This window comes from Enoplosus armatus, chromosome 16, assembly GCF_043641665.1.
Source record: "Enoplosus armatus isolate fEnoArm2 chromosome 16, fEnoArm2.hap1, whole genome shotgun sequence".
Classification (NCBI taxonomy): Eukaryota; Metazoa; Chordata; class Actinopteri; order Centrarchiformes; family Enoplosidae; genus Enoplosus; species Enoplosus armatus.
Genome location: NC_092195.1, coordinates 10,485,302 through 10,496,273, shown reverse-complemented (window position 1 = coordinate 10,496,273; position 10,972 = coordinate 10,485,302). Strand labels below are relative to the sequence as shown.

The 10,972-nt window shown below is 40.6% G+C and overlaps 1 protein-coding gene across 2 annotated transcripts; it reads right to left on the bottom strand.

Moving 5' to 3' along the window:
• Positions 1-1,156: 1,156 nt before the first annotated feature.
• On the bottom strand, positions 1,157-10,708 carry fkbp9 (FKBP prolyl isomerase 9). Of its 2 annotated transcripts, XM_070921590.1 has the most exons (11): positions 10,438-10,708; positions 9,544-9,689; positions 7,546-7,735; positions 7,317-7,462; positions 5,662-5,851; positions 4,159-4,304; positions 3,858-4,047; positions 3,397-3,538; positions 3,278-3,287; positions 2,460-2,614; positions 1,157-2,359 (listed from the first exon to the last, which is right to left on the bottom strand). In XM_070921590.1, the coding sequence occupies exons 1-11, from the start codon at positions 10,638-10,640 to the stop codon at positions 2,180-2,182; spliced, it is 1,698 nt and encodes a 565-aa protein (XP_070777691.1). In that variant the 5' UTR covers positions 10,641-10,708; the 3' UTR covers positions 1,157-2,179. The 2 variants fall into 2 exon arrangements, with proteins under 2 accessions (XP_070777691.1, XP_070777690.1); XM_070921589.1 differs by lacking the exon at positions 3,278-3,287 and having other exon boundaries at positions 2,460-2,623; positions 3,393-3,538.
• Between the last annotated feature and the right edge of the window lie 264 nt (positions 10,709-10,972).

Here is a 10,972-nt window from a genome sequence, read left to right as displayed (position 1 = left end):
AAGTGTTAGGTCGTAGAACAGCCGTCACTCAGTGTAATATCCGCATTGGGTGGGGGAATCGGTTATAACATCTAGGAACCACTTCACTGTAATAAAAGACAGTAAAGCAGAGAACTTCAAGGATGAATTATACTTTAAGGTCCATAAGTCAATGAATGTGATTCATTATCAAACTATGGTTTGGAGCTGAATCTACAGTAGATGCCTAAGATCAAAAGCACCTCTGTCTTTTTATTTGCTTCTTTCAAAATTGCAAAATCTTCTTTGTGGAAGTTGGAAATAGTTTTACTTTAGCTTATGATTTAGTAGTTATGGTTAATTAGCTAAAACATAAATATATTTTCTCAGTATGTACTCAGCATTAAACCCTCTGTGTCCAGTAGCTGCACACACACACACAGTCCGGCTGCATGAGGGGACTTCAGTTCTCATAGAAAATCTTTTGTTTGTAGACACAATTGGCCTCATGTTTGATTTATCAAACAACAGCCAATTCACTGGTACACCGGTGCCTTATCTAACTTTCCTCAAGGCCTTCATCATGTAGGCGGTGTGCTCATTATGTCTTTGAGTTTTCCATTCTCATTCACCATTACATTTCAAGTTATTACAAGATTTATAAAAACTAAAGGTTTAATCACTGCGCAATCACTTTTAAAGATCATTAATCATCCCCCTCTATATTTGTGAGTTGTCCCACTGTGAGTTAAAGTTGAACTCCATTCATTTTACACATCAGAGTGTGTTTACAGGTCTTGGGGAGTACTACTTACATGTGAAAAAAGTTCTATAAAACCTACAAAATGAAAACAATCGGCCTCTGTAGCTCGCTCCTCATCTCTGCTTGAGGCTAGCGGCTCCAGGCAACATTAGCTGCTACTAGCATAGCACACTCGAATCTCAGACTGAATTGTCGGCAGTTAAATTGTATTGCGGGTAATGTAGGCGCCAGGTTTTCACAAGGAAGAAGAATGTGTAGAACAAAAAAAAGACGCTATCTCGGGTTCTGCTGCATCAGTTTTGATCCTCTTTTTTAAACTGTCCACCGTGAGTATGACAATGGCAATGCTAAATCGCTGGAGTACATGCAATAAAAGTTTAAAAAGTGTCTAAAGCAAACAGAGACACTCATACAAATTCAAGGACAGACACAATCTAGGGATATATCTAAGTCAGGTCATTTAATCAAATTAAACTTTGTGTTGACATCGTGACGTCATCATCAAGCCTCAGTATTCTCCATAATAAAGTAAAACAAAAACAACATTCACACACACTTTTCTCACTCTCTCTCTCGATCTCTAACACACACACACACACAAACAAAGTCTTAAATTGCAATCAGGTGTTGACATTTGAATGAAGAAAAAAAACAAAAGCGATTGAACAACTTGACTGAACAACTGGAAAGCCCCAACAACATTGTAGGATTTGGGACTTTTCAGTGTTCGTTTCAGATGATTTGAACAGCAGAAAACACAGAAGGCATCCTGACATTGAAATGTAAAACAGTGGAAGGTGTCAGCTGTAAACTATGTAAATAAAATGTCATTCTAACTTAAAGCTCTCACTTAAAATGATCACTTGATTTCATAAATGAGCGGTGACTTCTCTCCATCACAGTATATTACAGTGAGTGACGGCCGACTCATTGCTGCTGAAAGACTGATAACCAGTGAAAAGAAAACCAAGTTTCACGCATAACCACAAAATGTTAAGAACAATAAAAGTCATGGAGTGTTGAATGCAGAGCCTTGGTTTGCCCTCTCACACGGGAGTGCTTTTGTACCCTTCAAAATAAAAAAATGTCACATAAAACAAGACAAGAACTTGACGGGAGAGGAGGTAAAAAAAAAAAGTAATTCACTGTCATTATAGTCCTCAAATTATTTGTTTTCTTTCCAATGTTTATTTCTAAAAAACGTCTCATTCCTAAATCCTCCGTCTTTCTTCTCAGACTCATTTGGCTCTCAGAGGAGACGCCCATTGACCATCATCAAAGTCTTCAAAATTAAAAAAAAACAAATCTCTCAGCACATTTATCACTCCACACTTGCTTACTTTACACATACAGCCCCTTCTTTTTCTACACTACCACCCACATACATGTATGTATTATAAACCCCCACCCCCCGACCCTTCAGCCTACACCCTGATCTGAGTTTTACACTCAGTCCCGTCATAGCTCGTCGTGGGGGGCAGCTTCATCTGCTTTAAGTTTGAACTCTGCCTCTGTGATCTTTCCGTCTCCGTCACGGTCCTGGTTGGAGAACATGTTTTCGATGATGCGATAAGGATCGAAGCCAGGAGCCAGACGGCCTTTACCCTCATTCACCTGCTGCATGATGTAGTCAGTAAACTATGGAGACAAAGGAGGGATGGAAGAGGGTAAATTAAGGATACATGGACGGTAGAAAAAGAAGTTAAAAATGTTACAGTAACAGAAGGTTATCACATACCTCCGAGGGCTCCACCTGCTCGTTCTTGTCTTTGTCCATCTCGGCAAAGAGGTCAGGTGACACATCGTCGTTCCAGATGAACATGTAGCCTTCAGGAAGTCCTTCCTCCATGTCTACCAGGTCGATGTCAAACACCAGCACAGCGCTCCCTGGAACTTCATCAGCTACACACACACACGCACAATATTAAATATTAAATTGTTACCGCCACTAAGGAGGTTTTCTGGCCTGTTTGTCCGTTAGTTACAAGTGGAAGCATTGAGTAGTTTGCAGATCCAAATCTAGATGTAAATCCAAGAATTTGCATGTTTAAATACGAATCACTTTATTTATGCCGTATGACTTTTGTCTCTTGGCCAAGATAATTTAATACATTAATCTAAGACAGAGCGGAGAGTTTTCTTTAATCAGCAAATTATTATATATTAATATTAAAGGTTTTTGTAAGTAGAAAAATCAGACATCAGACATTTTCAATTCCTACGCATAGAAGTTTTAACATTGCAAAACAGGATGTTTTTCAAAATTTTTGCTATTTTTTCATGAACAACTGCTCTATATTACATGTGTCTGTCACTATGTGTAGTTTGATGCAAACCCTAATCAAGACTAATGTTGTAGTAGACTTTCACTAAACAGTGATCTGTATTAAACATAGTAAATGATAATCAATGTACTCAGCATATCAATTATATCCATATCTAATGTTAGGTTTGCATGAAAAGTTTAATTATGTTTGTTGTAACTTGTAACCAGAAGATCATAAAGGTTTTAAAAAATGTAGTCTGAAAACTCCAAAAGATAATGGTGTCAGACACCGTGTCTGGACTCATGTCTTGTTAAAGAATAAACTCGATTGCATTGAACTCTGATCATCTCCAGTGAATTCTTTTGAACCTGTTAAGACATTCTGTGTGGTTGTGCGTGACTTACTGACTCCTCTCTCCCCATAGCCCAGGTGAGGAGGAATAACAAGGTGCCTTTTCTCTCCCACACACATGTCCATCAGTCCGTCCTCCATCCCTGGGACGACCTGATTGGCTCCCAGGACAATGTTGTATGTCTTTCCATAATTATACCTGAAACAAATAGAGACATATGAAATAACACACACTTAAGCAAGCACACATATTGTGTTATGTTGAAGTTAAAAAGTGCTTTGTATTATGAAATAGTAAAATGTACTCGGCATATCAACTATATCCATATCTAGTGTTAAGGTTTGCGCGAGTGAGCAAAGCTATGTTTGTTGAAAGATGTAACCTGAAGAAATACGGCCTGGAAAGACAGATAACATGAGGCTGTAGATTAAGAGAAATAACGAGGTCGTGAAGTAGAGAGAAGAGACAAGGGTGTCAGATGTTAAGGCCTTAAAGTGTCTCACAGAAGTTTACTCACGTGGAGTCGATGGACGTGCCGTCCATCAGAGAGGCGTTGTAGTGATATTTGATAAAGTCTCCCTTCTTGGTTTGCTTAACACACTCTTCTGGCTTGTAAGTGACAGTGACCTCAGTGCTGTCTGACGGGTTGTGGAAGTCGATGATGTGAATGTCAAACACCAGCACAGCTGAGCCGGGGATCTTAGAGCCTGTGAGAGACACAGGAATGGGAAAAAAGAAAGAATACAATCTAAAAGGCTGCAGACAAAGGAGTATAAATGGTACAGATAAGCGTATGCAAACACTGAACACACACACACCTGTGCCCTCCTCTCCATAGGCGAGATGTGGGGGGATGGTGATGGTGCGTTTCTCTCCCACACAGACTCCAATCAGACCCTCGTCCATGCCGGCAATCACGTACCCTCGACCCACATAGGTGTCATAGGTACGATTACGAGAGTAGCTGTGGAACAGAAAGGAACTAAATATACAGTTTGGGTTTTTTCCTCGCAGTTGTCATTTAATAACATATACAGGTGTTTCAGACACAAGAGAATAACACTTGACCACCTAAAAGAGATGACTATAAGATACTGTGAGGGAAATTACAACTTACACATACTACACATTGCACATGTAATCATGTTTAATTTCTACTGTGTTTGATCATTCTGAATCTTGTCTACAGGTGCCTCTGACAGAAGCTGTGTTTTCTCGTGGGAATGTAGCTTGAAAAGGCCTGTGGGAGAACTAGGGAGGGTTTGCTCATTTCTAATGAGAGAGGCCAAGGCTGATAAGTTATATTCTTGCCAGAGTGGAATTGCATCATTGTCAAGACAATACAAAATGAGTCTGTTCAGAGAAACTCTTACCCCCCAAAACAATCCTGTGCTTGTCTTTCAGGCAGCTGTTTGTTTTGGAGGCTGCATTTGTGTTTTTTGTTTAGACAAACATACAGTGTGGTGGCAATTTAGAATATCAAGAACTTCACTTTCTTGGCAAAAGTATTATCGAAGAGACAGAAAATGTGTGGGGCTGGAAGGTTACCATGGGGGGCTTTCGTGAGTAACGGTTCAAATTAAGTTGAACTAAACCGACACGGAGGTCTTGACACTCAAGATCATAATTCACACTTTTCAATCTGCAAGAAACACTAACAGCGGTTTGTGGTTCAACAATAAGCCGCATGGTTTCCGCGCCTAACTGATACCCTACGCCTGCAGTGGAAAACAGCACACATCCTGACTGTTAGAAGTCTCTATTGTGTTCACATATCGTGTTGATCGACGGAAAGTTTGCTAAAATTAAGTCTAACAACTGTGCTGTGTGATGCTCGGTTATGACATCTAGGAACCATTTCAAAGCAAAGTTTCCTTTTCTTCAAAAAGGGAACTAAGTGTTTGATATTTTCTGTCAACCTTACAGAGATCGTCTAAAGCTATAACCAGTGCCTACTGAAGTGTATTGTATAGTTGGCATATATAGATAGTTATACAGTGACAAACATAATTATAAATGATAATAATATTACTTTTAAAGACCTTTTAAAGATTAATTTATAGTTTAATTCTCTCTTCTTTTTTTTTAGGGTATATAGTGTCTTCTAAGAAAGCAGTTTCACAACTATACAGAGGATGTAGATTTATATAAAGGAAACAGGAAATTTCCATTTGTGGTTTTTAAGTTTCGTTTCCTCTCGCAATACGTCTACTTCAGTGCACAGAGAGATGTTGCCTCGCTGTGGCTACTTGAGGAACAACAGACACTAAACATTCATTTCTGTGTGGTTAACATGATGCTTATTAAACATTGACTCATACCTGGAATCAAAAAATGTTCCATCGAGGAGGCTGCCATTGTAGTGGTAGCGTACAAAGTCTCCAGAGACGGACTTCCTTGTGCAGGACTCGGGCACCTTCTGATTGGTCACTGCAATCCCATCTCTGGGGTTGTGGAGGTCCAGAAGTACAACATCAAACACCAGAGATGCCTGTCCTGGGATGTCGCTTCCTGGAAGGGAGAAGACGAAGAAAGGTTGAGGACAAGAAGGGAGGCAGGTATGGAGATAAAGGACTGATGATGAGATGAACTACAGAAATACTCTTCATCATTCTTCTTCTAACCATGACCAGAATCCAGAACTTTCAGCACAAATCATTAAAATATGATGTGAACATTTCAAAGCAAAGAAACATTTATTTATATTGTTTATGTATTATTATTGTTATTTTCATTTGGCACTAAAATGGAAGGCCTAATTTAAATGTTGGTTAAATGTAGTTTTAAACTTTCCCTCCTACTGGATGTGATTATATTGGGTTTTTTTTTATTGTTGGGGGTTATTTAAAAAAATTAATTCATTTTTCATTTATAAAGACATTTTTGTCAAAACCTTCAGACTCCAGTACAGATAAAAAGCGTCTTTTTTGTGGTAACAACCTGTCAAAGGAATACTTCAATATTTTGGGAAACACGTTTATTCCCTTTCTGTTGGAGAGTTAGATGAGAAGATCAACGCTACTCTTACATCTTTATAGTAAATATGAAGCTACAGCCAGCTGTCTGTTAGCTTAGCTTAGCTTGGCGTAACAACTGGAAAGAGGTGGATCTGTCCAAAGATAACAAAACCCATCTGCCAGCATCTCTAAAGCTCACTAATTAACACAGTATATGTTGTTTGTTTAATCAGTACAAAAACAACAATTAGTCGTTTTATATGAGGTTGTGTGCAACCAGCTGAGATTCCAGGAAGTTACTGATCCCAGCGAAGGAAATAGTTCGGCACATGACCCCCCATAAAACACTCCTGGTTTTGTACAGATTAACAAAAAAAGACACAACTTGTTAATTACTGAGCTTTAGACAAGCTGGTAGGCGGAAAGCCAAGCTAGCCTTTTCCAGTTTTTGTGCTAAGCTAAGCTAACTGGCGGCTGACCTTAGCATCATTTTTGTTGTACAAATCAAACTCTCCACCAGAAAGTCACAAAGTCTCTTCCTGATTTAATTTCTGAGATTAGTCAGTGTCTGGTGAGCAAGATGCAAATTGGACTAGAGGAATTATACTACCACCTAATTTAGAAAAGTGCATTTGGCTGGAAAATGAAGGAAAATGTATCATGAAAATTATGTCTGTCAATGTTTATAACTTAAGAGGATGTAAAAAGTTGCAGTTTTTGCAAAGGAATTGATCAGGGTTACGGTTTGGGAAAAGAAGAAGTCTACATTCTCCATCTCTGACAAGACTGAGAAGGTGAAACAAGATGAGATGTATAGTTTAACTGCATGTGTGTGCGTGTGTGTGATGTACTGCCACCTTATGCCTGAAGTGTGCAACTACAGCACATGTTGCTTTGCACTGTAATCGTCAATCTCTCATCAATTCTCAGAGGACGGGAAGCTTTTCAGGGCTTGAAGTCACTCAAAGAAATGTAATCAGACTCAGGAAACAAATAATAAAGAAATTATTAATACTCACCATCTCCATTCTCTCCATATCCAAGTGACGGTGGCATCGTGATGATGCGTCTCTCTCCAACACACATTCCTAGGAGGCCCTGATCCATACCGGCGATCAGCCACCCAATCCCAACGTAAGTGTCATAGGTACGCATACGGGTGTGGCTACAGCGAAGGACGGAGCAGAGAGGTTACATATTTGTGTGTGGGTGCATTTTGTTGTGATTGAGGGATTATACAGAACAAACCTGGAATCAAACAGCGTCCCGTCCAGCAGGGTGCCATTATAGTGGTAGCGAATGTAGTCCGACACCTCCACCTTTCTGGAGCAGACGGAGGGCGTGTGGTAGGTGTTGGTTTGGACGCCGTCCTCCGGGTTCCACACATCGAGCAGCAGGACGTCAAAGTGGAGGATGGAGTCGGGAGGGATGATGTCACCTGAAGAGGGGAGGAAAGCAAGTCCTTCGTTTTCAAACAGAAAACTTTCTAATCTCGCTCTCACACTACTGTAGGTCTTGACAGTACGACTTAAAGTGTGTATCAAGCTAAATTATGAGATTAAAGAATCAAAGACAATGCAGGTATTTCATTTGTCATGATGGCTCTTGATACCTTTGTCCTTTTATGTTATATATATATGTGAATAGTTGTTGGCTGATTGATTATTATGGTTAAATTTGGGTCAGTAAGGGGTTCATACTGTCAGTAATTCAATATATTGTGGTTCACTGTCCAGTACAGCTGAAACAATGAGTTAATAAACCAATGATTCCGAAATATTAACCAGAAACCACGTGGATAATCGTTTAGCTCTGGGAAATCATCATTTGCCATTTTTCAGTACTTTCTGAAATTTTATAGACATAACGATGACTTGATGAATCAAGGAAAGAATCCATAGATGAATCGATAATGACAATAATTGTCAGTTTTTCTGTCTCTTGCTGTCTCACGTTTACAATCACATATGAATCTCTGCATTCTCAGCTGTTTTCTCTGCGCTCCCTCCCTGCTCATTCCTCTCTGTATTCTTGTTTACACTCTGACCACAAGCTGCCACTGTTTGAGAAACCATATTCAGGTCACATTAAGATTAAGATTGCTTTGGCATATAGTTTTGAACAATAGGACTCCCACACTCACCTGGAAATCATGTAAAGGACTTTTCAATAACTTTTAAGGTCTTGCTGGGTAAAATTCTAAAAAGGGTCCAAACTCCAATGAAACGCTTTTCAGCTTAAATATTTATTATCATCTTCCTTATAAAGTGTTGTATGTTGGCCCTGATAAAGGCCACAAGCTGAAACTCACTGATCTTTAAATATAGTTTATAGTGTTGTTTTTAAGACTACCTTCCCTTCTCCATGTACCTTGCAAGTAGGTTATCTACAGATTAATAGAGAATTAATGCTTTGGAGCTGATATGTTTGGAAAGACGTTCATTAAACTGCTGAAAACTACTGATGAGCTGGCAGGTTCTCCTTCCGGTGGAAATCTCTGTCGACCTCCCCCAAAATCTCACCTCTGAATTTTCTTCTTTCTCTCTGATGTTCCCTCTAATACAGACTGGTGGTAGAGGACGCGGCCTCTGCTTTTACCTGTCCACACATGCCCCCCTCTCTTTCCCATTACCTAACTATTCACTCATGCACACACACACAAATACACACACTGACGGTCCGGTTTCTACATGTAAACAGAGCCTCGACATTTTTCTTCTCATCACAACAATCACATGCACATATAGTAACATTTTCTCTCCATGGTGGACGGTCTGGCCCCCGATTAATTTATATTCATGTACAGATCAAGACCTACAAAGTTTATCTGCCTGCTGCTGATGTTCTGGCATTTGCAGAGCGGGCACTAACAGCTGAAAGTCTTGACCCACGGCAGCTTCCTCTGACCTGCTTCCTGGTTTGTGATGTCCCTCTGACATCATTCAACATGGATGCTTGGGAGCAGCCCACTTCCTCTCTGCTTCGGCCGACTCTAATACAACACATTATGGTACTTTACTCTGTCATTTTTGTCCCTTATGCTTTCTGCCAAAGTCCCACCAAAATTCTCTCATTGTTATGGTGAGCAGTGCCAGCTGTGTGCTCACTCATCTGCGTGTTTATAATAACTCCCCAGTGGTTAAACTCTGGCCTGTCCTAAAACTTGGTAGAGAACTTTTATTGTCAGTCAGTGTCATGATGCGAGACAGGGGTGAGTTAATATGGCAGGAAGTTTAAAATACACACCATATCCCTGTTTTCCGTAGGCGAGGTGAGGTGGGATCTTGACCAGACTTCTTTCGTTGACACACATCCCCACCAGAGCTTTGTCCATCCCTTGGATCAGCTGCTTCTTCCCAACAAACACGTTGTAGGTGCTGCCACGGTCATAACTGAAACAGATACACACTTACTTATATATACCTGTGAGGAAGAGAAGAAAACTCACAAGATGTCACACTGGCCAGGGATCAGATTCATCAAAAGGGACTTAAGAGTGAGTGAATGCACCCAGATCTTATTATAGTGTCTCATGCAAATCACACTTTTATTTTTACACTGTCATTTTGTGCCTGGACTAAAGTTTCACCATCTCTACAGCCTGTCATGTCATACAGGTACACATACAGATTAGAAGGACTTTATTTAAACTGTATGTGAGCACAGGGCCCCTCTACAAGACCGGGCCAAAAACTTGCTAATACTGCAGGGCCCGTCTTATTGATACTGCACTTTAGTAGTTCAAATTCCTTAACAAATGTGCAGTTATTTAAATTACCAAACACCTGGAAGCAGGTTCAATATAAAGCACACTTGGTCTACAGGTTTCAAAGAATCTAGTGTGATCCAGTGGGCTAATATTAATTTGTGAAGTCTAATCTGATGGCAAAACTTCTCAGTAAATTGGGGTCCTTTGTGTAATCCCTGTGGGGGTCGTTGATATGAAAAGGTTTTGGAGCCCTTGGATTACGCAAATATGGATGCAGGGCTCAGTCCGCCTGCCTGCGTGGCTAACAGGGACGAACCACTAAACGCGCACTTTTACGCATCGCGCACGCTGTTCACACGGTGGTGCAGCCCGGTCTGCTCTGCACGGAGAGAACAAAGTGACAATACGTTCATTCTGTGCGTGATACTCACCTGGAGTCGAACTTCTTGCCGTCCGGAAACGTGCCAATGTAGTGATACCTGACATAATCCCCTACTTTGACCGCGCGCGCACACTGCTCTGGCACGAAAGTTTTCTCAATGAAGATGTCGTCTAACGGCACCGGGGGAGCGTTACAGGCGGCAAACGCCACCAGAACCGACAGATACAGCATCCCCTGCACGCACTGGATCATTTTCTCTGCCGACAAACTCTCAGACGATGGAGATAACTGTAGGTACGGCCTGTAAGTGTACGCGCTGCCTGTTCTCCAGTACTTCGGTTTCCTCTACTCCGACTTGGATAGAAGTCCTGCCCCCGGTCCCACTGCAGGAATGATCACGTGTCAAGACAGACAAAAAATGCACTACATCCGGTTAAACTTTGAAGATAAAACCTCAACTGATTACCTAAAGGCAACGTTATATTCATAACACTCAAATAAATAGTGATGGAAATGTACACTCCGATGTCTGTGTGAGACACAAAGAAATAGAAAGAAAGCTTAAGTAGCCAGTCGTGCTTTTA